The 21602-nt window shown below is 43.4% G+C and overlaps 2 protein-coding genes and 1 pseudogene across 2 annotated transcripts in view; all 3 read left to right on the forward strand.

Annotated features, from left to right (window-relative positions):
• Positions 1-994: 994 nt before the first annotated feature.
• LOC148146009 (arylamine N-acetyltransferase, pineal gland isozyme NAT-10-like) lies at positions 995-19203 on the forward strand. Its single transcript, XM_087999137.1, has 3 exons — positions 995-1121; positions 3535-3587; positions 17274-19203. Exons 2-3 carry the CDS (start codon positions 3563-3565, stop codon positions 18152-18154), a joined length of 906 nt encoding a protein of 301 aa, XP_087855263.1. The 5' UTR covers positions 995-1121; positions 3535-3562; the 3' UTR covers positions 18155-19203.
• Positions 1047-21602, forward strand: part of LOC122545466 (arylamine N-acetyltransferase, pineal gland isozyme NAT-10-like) — a 90177-nt gene continuing 69621 nt past the window's right edge. The window contains exon 1 of the mRNA XM_087999224.1: positions 1047-1121. The gene's annotated coding sequence lies outside the window, so the exon portion shown is untranslated. The remainder of the gene's footprint in view (positions 1122-21602) is intronic.
• LOC148146010 (uncharacterized) lies at positions 5413-14314 on the forward strand (annotated as a pseudogene).

Consider the following 21602-nt stretch of genomic DNA (forward strand, 5'->3'; position numbering starts at 1 on the left):
AACATGGGAAGAAACTCCAGGGAATCATCAACACATTCATGGGAATGGTTGCCTCAAATGACCTCCTCTTGTGTTGTGGACCCGGTATATAGTCCGACATGGAGAAAGTGAGGACTGCAGATGCTGGAAATCAGAGCTGAAAAATGTGTTGCTGGCAGCATCCAAGGAGCAGGAGAATCGACGTTTCGGGCATAAGCCCTTCTTCAGGAATGAGAAGGATGTGCCAAGCAGGCTAAGATAAAAGGTAGGAGAAAGTGAGGTCTGCAGATGCTGGAGATCAGAGATGGAAATGTGTTGCTGGAAAAACGCAGCAGGTCAGGCAGCATCTAGGGAACAGGAGAATCGACGTTTCGGGCATTCCTGAAGAAGGGCTAATGCCCGAAACGTCGATTCTCCTGTTCCCTAGATGCTGCCTGACCTGCTGCGCTTTTCCAGCAACACATTTCCATCTAAGATAAAAGGTAGCCTGGAGGAAGAGCGCCTCATCTTCCCCCTAGGAACCCTCCAACCACAAGGGATGAATGCAGATTTCTCCAGCTTTCTCATTTCCCCATCCCCCACCTTTTCTCAGTCCCAACCCTCGGACTCAGCATCGCCTTCTTGACCTGCAATCTTCTTCCACCCCCACCCCCTCTAGGCCTATCACCCTCGCCTTAACCTCCTTCCACCTATCGCATTCCCAACGCCCCTCCCCCAAGGCCCCTCTCCCTACCTTTTATCTTAGCCTGCTGGGCACACCTCCCTCACTCCTGAAGAAGGGCTCATGCCCGAAACGTCGATTCTCCTGCTCCTTGGATGCTGCCTGACCTGCTGCGCTTTTCCAGCAACACATTTTTCAGATTTAGTCCGACATGTCATGTCTGGATCTTTGTGTAATTGCCTCGAGCCCCTTTAATTTGTTTCGTAATTTAGCCCGTGGACAGTTCGTCTCGTTTCTCTCCCTGTTTCCGATTCCTGAGTCAGTTTAGTCATTTGTTTGTGCAACTTATAGAGAGTTTGATTCCAGTTTGTGAGATATTCCTTCCGTGACAGTCGAATCAGGCAGAGCATACTCTGTTCAGATCGTTGGCTGGGTTGGAGCGAGGAGGGGATTGCTACACATTGGATTTGCTGACTTGGAGGTAAATATTTTCCAGTCCCATTTTATCAAAGTAAGTGATCCCGAATTCAGGTGTCGGATTTTGGGCTGGTTTAGTGTGCTGCTGTGTCCCTGTTCGCTCTCAGTCGGTGTCTCGAAAATGTTTAAGCTCTGGTCTCCAGCATCTGCAGTCCTCACTTTCTCCCTGTCTCAAAAATTCTGTTTGTGTCACTCGATGACACCGCGTATTGTATAGGACTTTATGTGAGATCAGCTTTAATATGTCGGTAAATCATCTGATGTCATCAAGTTGTCGGGCAGGTTTTGCTCCAACATTTTTTGTGCTTAGCAAACTTCCTTTTTAAATCGCAAAGCGAGTTAGTTGAAGACCATTTAGCGAAACAGCACAGATCGATTAATTCAGGGAAGATCACATTGTTCTGGAGTTTGAAGGGTTCCTGTGTGCAATAAACTGGAGGTGCCTCTTATGAGAGTTCGATCAGATTCACATTATTAATGAAAATTAAACCAGAAGGTTCTGTTGACTATTAAAAGAAGTGGTGGAAAGATTGAATATTTTCGTGCGATGGGCTTTGCGGTTACTGTGAGCCTGCATCTTCTGCTTGTTTCTCACTTGGCCGAGAGTGTTCGACTTTAAGAGTCGTTAAATGTCTGGCTCATTTCTCATTCAGATTTCACAAACAAATGAAAACAGAATTCGGGTGCAATATTTTAGCACTGTTTAATGCTCTATCTCTGGGTCCGTCTATTAATGCTTCAAAAGCTCTGTTTTCTATCTGGATAAGTTAAAGATCACACAATACCAGAGTCCAACACCTGATGAAGGAGCAACGCCCCGAAATCAACCACTTCCAACAAACCTGTTGGACAATAACTATAACCTGGTGTTGTGTAAATTCTAACTTGTCCAGCCCAGTGTCCAACAGCGACACCTCATTCTATCTGAATGAAAGTGAATTTCTGAATTGCAGATCTCACTGACGCTTTTACAGCGGCAACTGATGATCTCCCGGTGGTCTGTCCCAGAGACCAGGGGTGTGGCGGTAAGAGCAACCCCATTTCTGAGGACATCTCACTTTTTTATATTCAACGCGATTTGATAGCAAGGACTCAGTTTGAGAATATGGAATGAATCATTGAGATGAGATTTCTTCACTGATTTGTGAATCTTTGGAACCACAGTCTTAGAGAGCTATGGCTGTTCGACTATCAAGTAAATTCAGAGATTGCTCGCTTTTTGGGATTTGAGGGACATAGGGAGAGTGGAATTGGGGTGGTAGATTTTGAGTTATGATTTTGTTGAGTGGCAGAGCAGGATCAAAGAGCAGATCGTCAGACAGATGTACAGCAAGGAAACTAACTTCGGTCCAACTCGTCCTTATCGACCAGATATCTGACCCTAATCGAGTGCAATTTGTCAGCATTTGGCCCACATCCCCTTAAACCCTTCCTATTCATATTTAAAAGGCATCTGGATGTGTACGTTGTAATTGTATTAGCCTCCACCACTTCCTCCAGCAACTCATTCCATACGCGCACCACCCACTTTTTGTTTTAAAAAGTTACCCCTTAGGGCCCTTTTAAAATTTTCCCCTCTCACCCTAAAGCTATGTCCTCTAGTTCTGGACATCCCCCACCCCAGGGAAAAGACCTTGTCTCTTTATCCTGTCTATGCTATTCATGATTTTATAAACCTCTATAAGGTCACCCCTCTGATGTTCCAGGGAAAACAGCCCCAGCGTATTCAACCTCTCCCTGTAACTCAAATCCTCCAACCCTGGCAACATATTTGTAAATCTTTTCTGAACCCTTTCAAGTTTCAAAACATTCTTCCAATAGGAGGGAGACCAGAACTGCAGACATTATTCCAAAAGTGGCCTAACCAATGTCCTGGACAGCCGCAACATGATCTCCCAACTCCCATATGAGAAAGTGAGGGCTACAGATGCCACAGATCAGAATAGAGTGTGGTGCTGGAAAAGCACAGCAAATCTGGCAACATCCGAGGAGCAGGAAAATCCTCATTTCAGGCAAAGTCCTTCATCAGGAATGGGCCAGGGTACTGAGAGATAAATGGGAGGGGGGGTGGTGAGGCAGGGGAAGTGTAGCTGGGAATCTGATAGGCAGATGAAGGTGGGGATAGAAGGTGATATTTCAGCGATGAGGGTGGAGTGGATAGGAAGGAAGGAAGATGGACAGGCCTTCTTCCTGCACCTGCGTGCAGCTTTTTAGCTCCTGGTGCACAAGAACACCAAGGTCTCTGCATCTACCCCTTACCCACATTATACATCATCTGCTATGCATTTGTCTACTCAACGTATCCAAAGCACAGTGAAACTTGTGACGTTTGCTTCCATTTGCCCCATATCCCTTTCCTAAATTGATGGAATTGAATTTCTGAAATCCAGAACTCACTGGTGCTTTTACATCAACAGGTGAAGAAGTAACTGAAGTGCCGGAAGTATGTCGGAGACACCAGTGTGTGGTGGTAAGACCAATCCTGGTTCTGATGCTGTTTCTCTTTTGTGTCAAACTAGAATTGAGAGCATAGACTGTACATACCAAAGATACCATTTTCTAAGTTAAGATATACCAAAGAATGGGTGGTGTGTTCACCCTTTTTTTTCTTTAACAATGTTTTCTTTATTAATATTGCTATTCTATGGTGTGTTTACTCTTTTTCTGCTTGTGTTCATGGTGCAGCTCTAGCAAGAAAAAGAGAAAATGGGTGGGCTGGCTAGATGCCGACTTATGGGCAGGGGTGAATCCCCCTATTCTAAAGCACTATTGGTGCTTTATCTGTTGGTTTGGTTTTTGTTTTTAATAGTTTTGTAGGTTTGTTACATGTGGTTTTAGTTTGTGTAGTTTTTATGCTCGATGGATCATGCGACACTAAGGCTCAGTGACTTGCGGTTCAAGTTTCTCCTTTCTGGAATGTTACTGCAGAAGGTTATGCTAATGACTTGATTAAATGGTGTACCTGGAATATTGAGGGAAGTCACCCACCAATTAAGAGGAAGAAGGTACATTTGAACCTTAGAAAGAGAAGCTGGATATTGTTTTGTTACAGGAGACACACTTGGATGATAGGGAGCTTTTGAAATTACAGCAGAATGGTTTTGATTGAGTTTATCTTTCATCAATTAATACCAGAAGTAATGGAGTGGCTATATTGGTAAGGAAGAATCTCTCATTTAAGTTACTAGAGTGTGTTAAAGACACAGACGGGAGGTTTGTAATTCTTAAAGCTTTGATAAATGGGGAAGAATATGGTGTTTTAATGTTTATTGCCCCCAGCTCATTCCCTTAAATTTTTGGTAGAAGCTTTTTCTAAACTGATAAGTCTTGAGTCCCGGCACATCATTATAGGGGGAGATTTGAACTGTCTCGTGGATCCCACAGTAGGCAGGTTGCCCAAAGGTGTCTCTACTCTCTGTACAAACTAAACAATTAGTGGATGGTTATGTGGAGTTAGGGTGGAGATGCCTCCAGCCAACCCGACAGGCAAGGATTTTACATTTTTCTCCAATCCACACAGATGTTACACCAGGATTGTTTTTTTTTTCCTGACTTCTGTGGCAACACTGGACTTGGTGGCATCTTGTTTGATTATCATTGATCATTCTCCAATGTACCTGTTGGTTAGGATTAAGGATGTTACAGTGGGTTAGAGGCACTGGCAAATGGATCCCTTTATCCTCAAGGATAGTAAGTTTGTGGAGTATTTCTCTAGGGAATTTCAGGTGGGTTCCTAGACATTAACTCCGGCTCGGTTAAGATTAGATTAGATTAGATTACTTACGGTGTGGAAACAGGCCCTTCGGCCCAACAAGTCCACACCAACCTGCCGAAGCGTAACCCACCCATACCCCTATATTTACCCTTTACCTAACACTATGGGCAATTTAGCATGGCCAATTCACCTGACCTGCAGGTTTTGGACTGTGGGAGGAAACCAGAGCACCTGGAGGAAACCCACGCAGACACAGGGAGAATGTGCAAACTCCACACAGTCAGTCGCCTGAGGCGGGAACTGAACCCGGATCTGTGGCGCTGTGAGGCAGCAGTGCGAACCACTGTGCTACCGTGCTGCCCACTAATAGTCCATCCATCCTTTGGGAAACTGCCAAAGCCAATGCCGGGGGTTAGTTATTTCCTATTCCACCAGTAGAAAGGAGCAGAAGGTCGAGCAGCAACGTCTCCTTGAAGCACGGTTGAAGGCAGCCGAGAAAGCCTACTTTGACAGTCTCTTGTTGGTCAAACTGCAGAGGATTATGGCACTGTGGTCTGCATTGAATTCCATGCTCTCACAGATGGCAAAGAAGAAGCTTGCTTTTGCAAAGCAAAAGTTATATGAGCATAGTGACAGGCCAGGCAAATACTTAGCATATCTTGCTAGGAAAAGGAGTGCCCCACAAGCCATTATGGCGATTAGGGAAGGGTATGGGAAACTGACATATGACTCTAAATTAATGTGGTATTTTAGAGATTTTCTCTGTTATCACCATCTGAGGGTTGTGAGGAGAGGTGGGCCAAAATGGAATCTTTTTTTTAAGGATCTGAAGCTCCCGGGTGTGACCTCTGAACAAGAGTCCTTTCTCCATGCCCCCTTATCAAAGCAAGAGGTGGAGGAAGCTGTGAGGCAGCTTCAGAGTGGAAAGGCGCCTGGTCCTGATGGACCTCCCAGCAAATTCTCTAAGGATTTTATAAATATATTGTCAGGCCCGATGCTCAATATGTTTAATGATTCATACAGTCGTGATTGTCTTCCGTCATCTCTGAGAGAGGCCAATATTTCCCTTATTCTTACAAAAGGAAAGGTCCCAGAGGACTGTGCTTCATACAGGCCCATTTCACTCTGAGAGGATTTTAAAATCCATGTTTAAGAGTCTTGTGAAGGCTGGAGACTGTGTTACCTTCTATTGTTAGAGGATCAGACGGGCTTCATAAAGGGCTGCAGATCCTCCAATAATGATAGGAAGCTGCTTAATGTAATTCAAGCAGGTCAACAATAGTCAATACAGAGATTGGTGATTTCTCTAGATGTAGAGAAGGCATTTGACAGAGTTGAGTGGTTTGGTTTGGGTGAAATCTTTATAAAATGGGTAAAAGTTCTCTATAGTGGCCCTCTCACGGTGGTCGTCACCAACTGGGTACAAGCAAGCAATTTTGACATTTTCAGGGACAGCTGGCAGGGCTGTCCCCTTTTGCCATTGCTTTTTACATTGGTGATTGAACCATTGGCGGAGGCCTTTCATGGGGATCCCAGTATATTAGCTCCAGAAGTGGGGTCAAAGTTGCATAAGACTTCATTGTATGCAAATGATGTCCTAATTTTTTTTGTCAAGTCCCAGCAGTTTCAGTGCCTCGCCTGATACATTGCATCTGTGCATTTGGCACCTTTTAGGGGCATACCTACGTATAACTATGGGTGGTCTTACGAAGGAGCGAGCTCTTGAGGGCCAATATTGTTTCCCATTTAAGTAGTCTCTGGGGAGATTTTGTGTATTTGGGCATATTCATTACTCCAGTTCTGGACAGGTTGTTCTAAGTCAATTTTATTCAATTTGACAAAATCAAACAATCCCTTCAAAGATGGGAGGCACTTCTGATCTTGTAGTTGGCTCAGATAGTGCTTATTAAGGGGAATATTCTCCTCCATTTGCTATACCCTATACGGATGCTCCCCCTGACTTTGAATAAGCAAATATTCAGAAGACTGAATGGCTGGTTCAGCTCCTTTATTTGGCTTTGTAAGTGGCCCCTGATTACATTAGCTAAACTGCAACTGCCTCACAGGTGGGTGGGGGGGGGGGGGGGAGAACTTCCAGACATTAAAATTTACCAACTAATTCACTTTTGTCCTAAGCGAGTGATTGGGCCTATGGGGATCCTCTTTCAATATGGTTAGATATCAAAGCCTCCCAGGCAAGGTGGCCCCTTACCAGTTTGCTGTTTTTGGACAAAATGAGGACAGTTAGGGAATATTGCCATAACCCAGTAGTCATCAATACTGTTAAAGCATGGAGGGCAATTTGACAGAGGGAAGGCAATATTGGCAAAACATCTTTTACACCTTTTAGTGAGTATGCTGGGTTTTCAACCAGGGTTGATAGATTCAGGATTTAAACGTTGGGCAGTGAGGGGTGTGTCTTGCATGGGGGATTTATTTGAGGGAGATGTAATGATGTCCTTCGAACAGTTAGTATGGAAATACAAGCTATCTAATAGGGACCTTTCGATTTTTTCCAAGTTAGGGATTTTTTTTTTTAAAACTACACTTTTGATTGATCTCTACAAATCCGACTTGGGGGGGATGTGCTCAGTGCTAAGACTATACTTTGTCAGTACTTTATATCATCAATTGGGGGGTGCCCCCTCAGATGAGTTCGATCCCCTCTGCAGGGTGTAGGAGAGAGAGCTAGGTGTGAAGTCTCCTCTAAGGCGTTGGAAGATATTTGGGAAAATGCAAGAAAGATATCAATTTGCAATAGGACCCATGCTTTACAGTTGACGATTCTCCACAGGGTCCACTTGGCTCCGGATTGTTTGTCAAAATTCAAACCAGGGCTATCTTCATATCCCAAATGCAAGGTCTGTATGGCACTCTTACCCATTGTCTCTGGCCTTGTGGTAGGCTTCAAACATATTGGAGTGCTGTGGCGGGTGCAATGGAGAGGAGTTTGGGTGTAAGGGTGGAAAAGGACCCTATCTCGCTCCTTCTGGATCTGTCCAGTGTGTTCTCTGCAGTCGTGCAGAAGAAACATCTTTTCAGTATCCTCACTTTCTGCGCAAAAAAAGAATATTTTGCTAGGTTGGCAGAAGATTGCTGTGGAGCATATTCCCCTGGATTTTCTCACAAATCTGGTACACCACAAAACTGAGAATTTTTATAAAGACATGGCAGTCCTTTTTGGAATACCTGGACGCAGACTTATAAGCCACACTAACAAGGGCTTTAATATAGCCGTAACAATTGTGTTTGTTGAGTCCAATATCCGGGGAGGAGGAACTGTGAACATAAGTGTCTTGTCTGGCTGAGTTGAGTTATTTTTATTTATTTATTTATTAGTTTGGCTATTATTTATTTAGCTAAATAGCTAGTTTGGTTTTTTTCTATAAATGTTTATATATTTGTACATGAGGGTGGGTTGGGTTTTTAAACTTTTTTTTGTACTGCTTTGAATTGTATTGTTTAGTATTTGTACTATTAAGAAGTCTGTTTCAGTAAAAATATATATTTTTTAAAAATATACTAATTGCCCCTACCTCCACTGTCTTCGGTAGGAGAGAAGCTCAAAGTTGCACAACCCTTAGACAGAAGACAAATTCTCTTTACCTCTATCCGAAAATGGCAACTCATACTTTTTAACAGTGGCCCCTTGACCTGGATTCACCTACAAGATGAAGTGTTCTTTCTATGACTACCTTATCAAAACTATTCACAATCTTGTACACTTTAAATAAGACATTGATTACTCATAGATTTATAGAGATGTACAGGATGGAAACAGACCCTTCAGTCCAACCCATCCATGCCTACCGGCTATCCCAACCCAATCTAATTCCACCTGCTAGCACCTGGCCCATATCCCTCCAAACCCTTCCTATTCATATACCCATCCAAATGCCTCTTAAATGTTGCAATTGCACCAGCCTCCACCACTTCCTCTGGCAGCTCATTCCATATACGTACCACCCTCTGTGTGAAAAAGTTGCCCCTTCGGTCTCTTTTATATCTTTCCCCTCTCACCCTAAACATGTGCCCTCTCGTTCTGGACTCCCCGACCCCAGGGAAAAGAATTTGTCTATTTATCCTATCCATGCCCCTCATGATTTTATAAACCTCTGTAAGGTCACCCTCAGCCTCCAATGCTCCAGGGAAAACAGCCCTACCCTGTTAAGCCTCTCCCTATAGATCAAATCCTCCAACCCTGACAACATCCCTGTAAATCTTTTCTGAACCCTTTCAAGTTTTACAACATCTTTCCAATAGGAAAGAGACCAGAATTGCACGCAATATTCAGTGGTTAGCACTGTTGCCTCAGTGCCAGGGCCCAGGTTCAATTACTGCCTCGGGCAACTGTCTGTGTGGAGTTTGCATATTCTCCCAGTGTCTGCGTGGGTTTCCTCCGGGTGCTCCGGTTTACTCCCATAGTCCAAAGATGTGCAGGTTAAGTAAGTTAGCCATGCCCATAGTGTTAGGTGTATTAGTCAGTCGTGAATGTAGGGGAATAGGTGTGGGTGGGTTGCTCTTCAGAGGGTCGGTGTGGACTTGTAGGCCGAAGGGCCTGTTTCCACATTGTAGGGAATCTACTTTAATATTCCAACAGTCGCAACATGACTTCCCCACTCCTGTACTCAATACTCTGGCAAATAAAGGAAAGCTTACCAAAAGCCGCCTTCACTAACCAATCTACCTTCAACTTCACTTTCAAGAAGCTATGAACCCGCACTCTAAGGTCTCTTTATTCAACAACACTCCCTAGGACCTTACCATTAAGTGGATAAGTCCTGCTAAGATTTGCTTTCCCAAAATGCAGCATCTCACATTTATTTAAATTAAACTCCATTTGCTATTTCTCAGCCCATTGGCCCATTTGGTTAAGATCCTATTGTAATCTGAGGTAACCCTATTTGCTGTCCACTACAGCTCAAATTTTGTTATCATCTGCAAACTTACTAACTGTACCTTTTTATGCTCGCATCCAAATCATTTATGTAAATGACAAAAAGTAGACGACCCAGCACTGATCCTTGTGGCACTCCACTGGTCACAGGCCTCCAGTCTGAAAACCAACCCTCCACCACCACCCTCTGTCTTCTACATTTGAGCCAGTTCTATATCCAAATGGCTAGTTCTCCTTGTATTCTGTGAGGTCTAACCTTGCTGATCAGTCTCCCATGGGGATCCTTGTCGAACACCTCACTGAAGTCCATATAGATCACATCTACTGCTCTGCCCTCATCAATCCTCTTTGTTACTTCCTCAAAAAACTCAATCAAGTTTGTGAGACATGGTTTTCCATGCACAAAGCCATGTTGACTATTCCTAATCAGTCCTTGCCTTTTCAAATAAATGTACATCCTGACCCTCAGGATTCCTTCCAACAACTTGCCCATCACCGAGGTCAGGCTCACTGGTCTATAGTTCCCTGGCTTGTCCTTACCATCCTTCTTAAACAATGGTACCACGTTAGCCAACCTCTAGTCTTCCGGCACCTCACCTGTGACAATCGGTGATACAAATATCTCAGCAAGAGGACCAGCAATCACTTCTCTAGCTTCCCACAGAGTTCTAGGGTACACCTGATCAGGTCCTGGGGATTTATCCACCTTTACCCGTTTCAAGACATCCAGCACTTCCTCCTCTGTAATATGGACATTTTGTAAGATGTCACCATCTATTTCCCTACATTCTCGACCTTCCATATTCTTTTCCACAGTAAATACTGATGCAAAATACTCATTTAGTATCTCCTCCATTTTCAGCGGCACCACACAAAAGCTGCCTTGCTGATCTTTAAGGGGCCCTATTCTCTCCCTAGTTACCCTTTTGTCCTTAATGTATTTGTAAAAACTCTTTGGATTCTCCTTAATTCTATTTGCCAAAGCTATCTCATGTCCCCTTTTTGCCCTCCTGATTTCCCTCTTAAGTATACTCCTACTTCCTTTAGACTCTTCTAAGGATTCACTCGATCTATCCTGTCTATACCTTACATATGCTTCCTTCTTTTTCTTCACCAAACCCTCAATTTCTTTAGTCATCCAGCATTTGCAATAGCTACCACCCTTTCCTTTCCTTTCACCCTGACAGGAATATACTTTCACTGGATTCTTGTTATCTCATTTCTGAAGGCTTCCCATTTTCCAGCCGTCCCTTTACCTGCAAACATCTGCCTCCCTTCAGCTTTCGAAAGTTCTTGCCTAATACCGTCAAAATTGGCCTTTCTCCAATTTAGAACTTCAACTTTTAGGTCTGGTCTATCCTTTTCCATCACAATTTTAAAACGAATAGAATTATGGTCACTGGCCCCAAAGTGCTCCCCCACTGACACTTCAGTCATCTGCCCTGCCTTATTTCCCAAGAATAGGTCAAGTTTTGCATCTTCTCTAGTCGGTACATCCACACACTGAATCAGAAAATTGTCTTGTACGCATGTAACACATTCTTCTCCATCTAAACCCTTAACACTATTGTGGGAGATTAGAAATGTAGTTTCTGCAGGTGGTGGTGGTTGAGATGTTGTTTTTGCAGATGGGTGAGGGGGTGTTGTGGGCGGAGGGGAAGGGGAACATTACACAAACGGTCGCGGGATTCTTGCAGCATACTTAAGGTTAAGATTTTAACGAATATAGAGGTTTTTGTTTAAGAAATAGTTTAAAAAGAAGAAACTTCGAGATGTTGTTCCTAAATCATGGCCGGACATACAAAAGAAATAACAGAAATTAGATGGATGGAGTGAAAGACGGATGCAAGAGCTGTTATGTGAGGCACAGAAAGTGTATGTGAAAAGGGAAGACGAGAAGCAGAAACAGAAAGCCAAAATGATGGTGGCGGCAGTAGAAGAAATAACAAAAAGGAGGCTGGGATCGGGGATAACAGGAAGGATAGGGGAGGACACGAAAGACAAAGGTCAGACATCCGGGGAAGGAGGCAACAGGCAGGATGTTACCATTGCGGAAAAGTGGGGCATTTTAAACGGGAATGCCTGGGATTAGCTCGAGAAAGGGAAACCGTTTCCCTAATGACCTTCGATGAGGAATAGGGGAGTCAGGGGTTCCTTCCTCCTGAAACCCACCAGGAACCCTTGATAAATCTGAAGGTGGGACCTGAAGGGGAGGAGGCAGTATTTTTGGTGGACAGGGGAGCGGCATGATCATCCCTAAGTTTTAGACCAACCGGTCTTAAATTGACTAACAAGAATCTGAGGGTTTCAGGAGTAAAATGCGAAGAATTCTTGGTTGAAAATGTATTGCTGGAAAAGCGCAGCAGGTCAGGCAGCATCCAAGGAACAGGAGAATCGACGTTTCGGGCATAAGCCCTTCTTCAGGAATGAGGAAAGTGTGTCCAGCAGGCTAAGATAAAAGGTAGGGAGAAGGGAGTTGGGGGAGGGGTTTTGGAAATGCGATAGGTGGAGGGAGGTCAAGGTGAGGGTGATAGGCCGGAGTGGGGTGGGGGCGGAGAGGTCAGGAAGAAGATTGCAGGTTAGGAAGGCGGTGCTGAGTTCGAGGGATTTGACTGAGACAAGGTGGGGGGAGGGGAAATGAGGAAACTGGAGAAATCTGAGTTCATTCCTTGTGGTTGGAGGGTTCCCAGGCAGAAGATGAGGTGCTCTTCCTCCAATCGTCGTGTTGCCATGGTCTGGCGATGGAGGAGTCCAAGGACCTTCATGTCCTTGGTGGAGTGGGAGGGGGAGTTGAAATGTTGAGCCATGGGGTGGTTGGGTTGGTTGGTCCAGTTGTCCCAGAGGTGTTCTCTGAAACATTCCGCAAGTAGGTGGCCTGTCTCTCTGAAACGTTCCTCATTCCTCATTCCTGAAGAAGGGCTTATGCCCGAAATGTCGATTCCCCTGTTCCTTGGATGCTGCCTGACCTGCTGTGCTTTTACAGCAACACATTTTCAGCTCTGATCTCCAGCATCTGCAGCCCTCACTTTCTCCTGGAAGAATTCTTGGTGCCTATTTTTGAGCCAACCCTAATTAGAAGAAATGATGAGGAAGTGACAGGACAATTACCAACTGTAGAGTTTAATGATAAGTTTAAAAAAAACGATATTGTGGCGCTTGGTTCTTCTTTCTCTGTCCTTAGGAAGAAGGGTCTGTTGACCCAGACACTTCCACTTGAGTTTGCCGTACATTGGATACGACCGGGTGATTGGGTCCTGATCAAAACCTCGGAAGATACCAAACTGCACCCAAGCTGGGAGGGACCGTTCCTAACCCTACTGACTACTAAAACAGCCATCTGAACTGCTGAAAAAGGGTGGAGTCATCATACTCATGTTGAGGGCCTTGTGGACGCTCCTTCCCCTTTGGCAGAGTGGCAAGCTTATCCTACAGACAACCCTCTGAAAGTCAAGCTGAGCAAAAAGAATGGACTGAGATAAGAGACTATTAAGTATTGGTTCAAAAACTGTATCCCAAAACAATTGTAAGTGTTGCATGGACTCACTCCTCCCTGGCATACAGAGGGTTAGGGAATAGACAGATAGGGCTGTGTAATGAGTGGTCAGCTTTATATTGTCACGATAATATTGGCGTTAGCTGCCAAGGGGGGGTGGGAAAAATTGTTTTACCGCTTTGTCAGAATTATGCTAAACTAAAGGGGCATACCGACTGTTGGGAACGTGCGGAGATCCTACACCATGGGGAATCCGGAATTCCTCTCACGGTAATACCACTTACCAAAAGAGAAGTGTACGATGTACAACAATTTGACTCATGCTCAAACAATACAAAATGGAGATCTGACAGGGGTAATTATAACTTTGCGGGATGGTTCACTCGACCAGCCCCGAAAACTCTGGGTGCTATCCATGGCCTTAGAGTTTCCCCACCGAGAGGAGCAGTAATTACCACTTGTTTCTGTAATCAGAATGATACCGCACCCTTCCGATTAGGAAAATCATCTTGTGTCCACACCAGCCAAGCCACAGCCACGACCATTCCACGAATATTAAACGGAACATATTGGGAATGCGGCCTGAAGGCCTATCCATTTATTCCCGGGGAAAAATACATTCGCGTGACCGAATGTATAGGAATGCATGCATGTTATGATGTTGATCAAACACTGCCTCAAAACCAGAAAGTTTGGAGTGGCTGCTGCTATCTTGCCTACATAATTCCCCATATGAGGCTGTTAAAGAGAGCCCCAAAAATACCTCAAAATAAACAGGGAGGAAGGCGAGTAACCCGGAAAGTAACCGAAGGAGATCGCCTCCTCTGGACTTTGATACCTATGTATGGGACCGCTCGAGCAGGAGGAGAAATACAAATGTTGGCGACTTCCCTGGAAGAGCTGGCCAACAATACTGCTGCTGCATTGGCCAAAACCCAATCCCAAATAGCAGCCATAACGACCGAAATGATTGCCACGAGGCTAACGACTCTTCAGAACAGGATGGCTCTAGATTATATTCTGGCAGAGAAAGGGGAAGGTGCACTAATTGGGGAAGGTGGTTCGTCAATCTGGCTGTCTATGGATTATTGATATTGGTGGGTCTGGTGGTAGGGTTCAATGTCCTAAAATGGGTACTGAGCCGACTGATGACATCCCTTGGGGAAGGAACCCAAATACATCATCAGGTGCTTTTACAATCAACAGGTGATATGCAACAAAGGGAAAGTCAAAGAACGCTCCTAGAGTTCGAGAGACGAAAAACACAAATGTAAAATGATACTGTGTATAAGATTGTGAACCTCATCGCCAAAAGGTGTAAGAGGGCAGAACATAAGAAAATGAATTAAAGGAGACTCACGTGCAGAAACAACAGTTAGAGAAAAAGAAAAAGGGGGAATTGTGGGAGATTAGAAATGTAGTTTCTGCAGGTGGTGGTGGTTAGAGATGTTGTTTTTGCAGATAGGTGAGGGGGTGTTGTGGGGGGGGGAAGGGGAACATTACACAAACGGTCGCGGGATTCTTGCAGCATACTTAAAGTTAAGATTTTAACGAATACAGAGGTTTTTGTTTCAGAAATAGTTTTAAACTAAGAAATAACTTTAAAGTGTCGTAGCTGACACCAAAAGAAGCAGTAGGGACATTTCGCAATAAGCTATATTCGCATTTCGCAATATGAGAAGGGGAACAGGATAAAATAACAGGCAGGCTGTAACAAACAAGGACAAGGACTGCAGGGTAGTTAGATAAGGAAAATTAGAGAAAAACAAGTGAAGTAATCGGCTTATGATAGGATAAGACTAGACGAATGGGAAAAGGGAGGCATGATTCCGCAACTTGCAAACTGAATAAAGAATGCTTACATGCTTTGTAATTTGCGCTATTGCTAGCCTGATTGCTTGAACAAACGCCTGTTCTTGCATGGCCATAAGGAATAAAATCTTCTTGTTTCCAAGGCTGTCTCAGGCTGAATTGTGAGTGAGTTTTGTTCTCACACTATGGCAGTTCCGGTCTATCTTACAGATAGCTGAGATCTCCTTACAAGTTTGTTTCTCAATTTCCCTCTGACTATTAGGGAGTCTATAATACAATCCCAATAAGGTGATCATCCCTTTCTTATTTCTCAGTTCCACCCAAATAAATTCCCTGGATGTATTTCCGGGAATATCCTCCCTCAGCACAGCTGTAGTGCTATTCCTTATCAAACATTCCACTCCTCCTCCTCTCTTGCCTCCCTTTCTGTCCTACCTATAGCATTTGTATCCTGAAACATGAAGCTGCCAGTCCTGCTCATCCCGGAGCCATGTTTCTGTATTTGCTATGATATCCCAGTCCCATGTTCCTAACCATGCCCTGAATTCATCTGCCTTCCCTGTTAGGCCCCTTGCATTGAAATAAATGGAGTTTAATTTATTAGTCCTACATTGTTTTCTGCTTTGTCCCCACCTGCCCTGACTGTTTGACTCAACTTTGTTCTCAACTCTACCAGTGTTAGATTGAAAACTTTCCTCATTATCTCAAGATGTGGTGTCATCAGTGCCTGTAAAATTGCAGCTTAATATTTCTCATTTTTACATCCAATTCCTCTGATAATAAAAGATAGTATCTCACTAGATTTTGTGATTATATGCTGCACCTGCATTTTAACTTGTTGTGGCTAATGCACCCAAGCACCTAGATCCTTCGAATTCTGCAGTCATTCTCAGTTTAAGTAATACCATGCTTTTTTTCATCTGTGGTGTCAGATGTCACCAGACTGAAGGGGGGAATGGGAAGGAATATAACAGTGATAGGCAACAGTGTAGCCAGGGAGATAGATACTGTTCTCTGGGCTGAGACCAAGAGTTCTGAGTGTTGCCTGTGTGATGCCAGATTTGAAGAGCATCCTCTTGTCTGGAGATGAACATTGGGTAAGAAGTTTCAGATTGGGTCATTGGGGTTCACATTTTTTAAAAAATTGTCATTAGAACTGAGAATTAGAACATTCACATGTTCTGCCATGTGAATTCGGGAAGTTGAAGATGAGATTTAAAAATCAGGACCTCAACATTGATAATGTATTGACTGTTTCCTGAGCCATGTGCCAATTCTGGTTTAAAAAAAGGCAATAGAGATTGCAATCAAATATATGGTTAACAGGTATGGGGGGGGGGGGGGCGGCTGTGATTCATTGGCTACTGCAACCTGTATTCAGAAGGGAAGGAGCTGAACTGAAACTGGACTGGGATCAGCTTCGAGCAAAGTTGTGCTGTGGGATGTGCATCCAGCATCAAATGAAAAGCAGCACAATGGGAAGAAATGATCCAGATAAAGGGAGATTCAAAAACATTATATTTACTTTTTTCTTTATAAATTTCTAAAGAAAGAATCCTTTGCGTTGTGGATATCTTTTCTCCCAAAGTGAAATAAATATATGTTTAGAAGGAACCAATTTAAGTAGACTTTCTTGATTAATGAGTGAGTTTATTAGTGAGTAAATGTGAGAAGTGAATACGCAACACGAATAGACAGATTAGAAAAGGGAAGTGAATTCAAATCAAGTTAAAAGATATACAGAAAGTCTCTGGGTTATTTATGAAGAATAGATTGCAAAATTTTGCAGGATGATACTGGTAGAATTGACACTGGTATTTAAGCAGCTGAGTTTGAGTTTTAGTTTTGCACAGTAGCTGAAACTCTTTTTATCCCATTTCATTTCAATAGTTACTGGTTTGTTGACTAGCTTCTAGCATTAAGCAACACATTTTCTTTTTTTTCTACCTACAGAGCAAGGATGTTTTCTTCAGTAATTGAAGAGTCAGCATTTCTGACATGTAATTTTGAAAAAGAACAGGTCTCTCTAGCATTATGGATCAACAGAAGTTGTGTTAGTGATCCAGACCATGGCAGTAACAGGACCATGATTTGGATAGGCGGAAGACGAGCCATAAAGAAACTCGTAAAGAGTCAAAATATTGAAGAAGTAAATAAACCAAAAATTAGTAGCTAGCTTTTGACTGCATGCATATTGGACTTTACTACCCTTCTTTCTCACTTATTCTCTTTATCACAGGGAAGATGAAGCTTTCTGAGTATTTTGCACGAATTGGCTACACAGGATCTTCCGACAACACTGACCTGGAGACACTTAGCAGAATACTTGAAAAACATGTCACATCTATTCCCTATGAAAATCTCAGTCCACACTGTGGAGAAACAATTGAGCTCAACATGGAAGCGATCTTTAATAAAATGGTGAGGAAGCATCGAAGTGGTTGCTGTGTGGAAAATAATGCATTATTCTGGTGGGTACTAAAGGAGATGGGATACGAAGTGATGTTTATACCAGTAAGATTGTACAAACCAGCAAAGGATACTTATGAATCCTACCCATCTCATTGTGTCCTCATAGTCACCATTGATTCCAAGCGTTACATGGCTGATGTGGGCTTTGTTTCATCCAACTACACGCGACAACCCCTGGAGCTGGTATCAGGCAAAGAGCAGACTCAGTTTCCAGGTACATACCGTTTGACTGAAGATAACAATATCTGGTATATGGATAAAAATGTAAGAAAATTTTACATTGAAGGTCAAAGCACTAACAGTGTGTCTCTGCAGAACCAACCTTCCTACCAAAAACTGTTTTGCTTTGACCTCAAACCTTGTAGAATTGAGGATTTTCAAGACAAATTAACCTACTTAATAACAACTCCTGGGGCCATGTTTAAAGAATTATCCTTTGTTTGCTATCAAACCCCGAATGGCATAAAAACTCTGAAGGGTACAACCTACACTGAACAGATCTATAATGGGAAAGATGGAAAGGACCTGAGAACCTCTGTAACTCTGACTGAAGAGGAATTACAACATGCAATCAAGGAGACATTCAACTTGATTTTGGACAAGAAGATAACACCTGTGAATAATTTTACTTGTTTCCTGATTGAATAACATCAGATAATAATCTCCAGCATCATATTTCCTCTTCTGAAAGTTAATGCATTATAGGAGTTCAGATCTGTCAGGTTTACCAATTTCATTGGGGAATAAATCAGTAATTTTATTAGGACATGTACAATAATATCAGGCATGAAAAATCAATTTATAGATTTAAAGATTAATCATTTTATAGCTAAATGATGGCAATTTATAGATTTACCTTTTGTTTTATTGGGGTGAAGTGAAATCAGTTTACTGGTTTCAAAGGATGCTGCTCTCCATTGTATTGATGACATAAAATGCAAACTACTCATCTAAAATCTCATCAACTAATTAAAAGCCTTGGATTTTGTTTTCAGAGAAAAATAATTTAAATAAGCTGGGACATTATAAAATGAAAATTTACTAAGGGATTTCCAAATAGCATTATCTAAAGCAGCTTGAAAAGGTTATCTCGGGGTAAATACCTGAACATGAATATTAATCCACTAGAAAGTATAGCCGACATTGAGATCTTCAAGTATCTCTGGTGATGAAGCTTTTCAAATACCTTTTGTTGCTGAAACAAAAGTTTAAATCTGTAATGTGTCCTCCAGGGGAGGATTTCTGTAGCAAAGAATAGCACGGGGATATCTGAGAATGAGCCATCAAAATTCTCTGGAAAAAATTGATTGTCGTTTTTGTGATCCAACAGCCAGGTACAAAAACCTCCTGTGAGAAGCTATCTTTATAAACCTGCTGGTATTGCTCCAGGGGGAAAAAGACAGCCAAAAGCTTGGAGGAGTATCCAGTAACATCAAGAAGAAGGAATTTCTGTGCTGACTGCATTCTGCAAAAAAAGTGATCATTCCTGAGAGAAAGTTGATGGCAAACCAAGAGATTTCCACATTTTTAAAAGCTGACATATAACTGTTTCCAGATGAACTACCAGTTCAGCATTTAATTCCTTCATTTAAAAAAAGTGCACTTTTTTCTCCGATTCAACCTTCACCCCACCTTGTGCAATTTGATACAGTTATACCTTTTGCTGAGGATCTTAACAAATAAATTAAATGTGACTAATTCAAGGAATTTTGTCTCGTTCTTTATAGCTTTGAGACATGTTTAAGTGCATGTTGAAATCAGAAGCATACCTGTTTGAAAATTCATCTGTTATAATCTGTTATTGACTGTGTGCCCAGGAACCGTGTGTTCTGACCCATTTAGGAAAGTGTATTGAGTCTCAAATCCCATTACAAAAGTTAATCAAAGTGTAGAGTCCTACATTTAGCCATCTCTTGCACTCAAGTGAACCAATAATACTGATTGAGTTGCCATACTTTACAGGAATGGCTTTGTTACATATAACACACCAGATGGCCTCCTTCTTTAGAGACATCAATTTCCCTTCCCACGTGGTTAAAGATGCCCTCCAACACATCTCGTCCACATCCCGCACCTCCGCCCTCAGGCCCCACCCCTCCAACCATAACAAGGACAGAACCACCTGGTGCTCACCTTCCACCCTACCAAACCAAATCATCCGCTGACATTTCCGCCACCTTCAAACAGACCCCACCACCAGGGATATATTTCCCTCCCGCCTTCCGCAACGACCGTTCCCTCTGTGACTACCTGGTCAGATCCACGCCCCCCCCCCCCCCCCCTACAACCCACCCTCCTGTCCTGGCACCTTCCCCTGCCACCGTAGGAATTGCAAAACCTGTGCCCACACCTCCTCCCTCACCTCCATCCAAGGCACTCAAGGAGCCATCCACACCCATCAAAGTTTTACCTGCACATCCACCAATATCATTTATTGTATCCGTTGCTCCCGATGTGGTCTCCTCTACATTGGGGAGACTGGATGCCTCCTAGCAGAGCGCTTTAGAGAACATCTCCGGGACACCCGCACCAATCAACCACACCGCCCTGTGGCCCAACATTTCAACTCCCCCTCCCACTCTGCCGAGGACATGGAGGTCCTGGGCCTCCTTCACCGCCGCTCCCTCACCACCAGACGCCTGGAGGAAGAGCGCCTCATCTTCCGCCTCGGAACACTTCAACCCCAGGGCATCAATGTGGACTTGACCAGTTTCCTCATTTCCCCTTCCCCCACCTCACCCCCCAGTTCCAAACTTCCAGCTCAGTCCGACATGTCCTATCTTCTTTTCCACCTATCCACTCCACCCTCCCCCCACCCCCGACCTATCACCTTCATCCCTTCCCCCACTCACCTATTGTACTCCATGCTACTTTCTCCCCACCCCACCCTCCTCTCACTTATCTCTCCACCCTTCAGGCTCTCTGCCTGTATTCCTGATGAAGGGCTTTTGCCCGAAACGTCGATTTTACTGCTCCTCGGATGCTGCCTGAATTGCTGTGCTTTTCCAGCACCACTAATCCAGAATTTGTTACATATAAGTAAATGCTAATCTCATGTAAACTTACAAACAACCAGCATATGATCTAGTTAAAAGTCTAACCTTTTAAAACTCCGACAAATATAATAAACAGTCATATGTTTTTGTTTGTCTACATGGAGGGAAAAATAACCTGGGAAACATGACTTGGAGATGCCGGTGTTGGACTGGGGTGTACAAAGTTAAAAATCACACAACACCAAGTTATAGTCCAACAGGTGTCAGTGGCTGGGAACCATAACTATTCACATCATATATTAACAATCTGGACAAAGAAAGAGAGGGCAATGTTGCTAAGTTTGCAGATGACAGATAGGTGGAGGGGCAGGTCGTGGTGAGGAAGCAAGGAGGCTGTATAAGGACTTGTACAAGCTCGGAGAATGGGCAAATAAGTGGTGGATGGAATGCAATAGAAGAATATGTGTAAAAGTGAACTGGTATAATTAAACTATGTTTCCCAGTTAAAAATTACACAACACCAAGTTATAGTCCAACTCCACTGGTCACGAGTTGCCACCCTGAGAAAAGACACCTTTGTCCTGTGATGATGCTGTGGAATTATTTTGTCCTTTTTTGTCAGACTGCCCTCGGGACTTTGGGACAGCTGTGTTGATCTGCTATTGTTAGTGGGTGTTGGGAAGTATATTCCCTTGTCTGCGAGTGCTGTCTAGTATCACTTGTCAGTCTGCTTGGTCCCTGCTGAGACATTCTGGGTGTTTTTGGTAAAGTTTGGCCAAGATTGCTTTCCTATGTTCTGTGTGGGACTTTTATAGGCTGGTAGGGTGGCAGATCTTTTCCCAGATACTGTGTCCATTGCTGTCAATGTGGTCTCCTCTGGACTTGGGAGACAGGACACCAACTTATGGAATGTTCAGAAAACATCTCTGGGACACACCCACCAAACATTTCAACTCCCCCATCCATTCTGTCAAGGACATGCAAGTCCTGGGCCTTCTCCACTGTCAAATCGAAGCCACCTGATACTTGGAGGAAGAACGCCTCATCTTCCGCTTTGGAACTGTCCAACCATACGGAATCGATGTCAACTTCACCAATTT

Source organism: Chiloscyllium plagiosum, unplaced genomic scaffold, assembly GCF_037043375.1.
Source record: "Chiloscyllium plagiosum isolate Xiang-an unplaced genomic scaffold, Cpla_swu_hap1 HiC_scaffold_22, whole genome shotgun sequence".
Lineage (NCBI taxonomy): Eukaryota > Metazoa > Chordata > Chondrichthyes > Orectolobiformes > Hemiscylliidae > Chiloscyllium > Chiloscyllium plagiosum.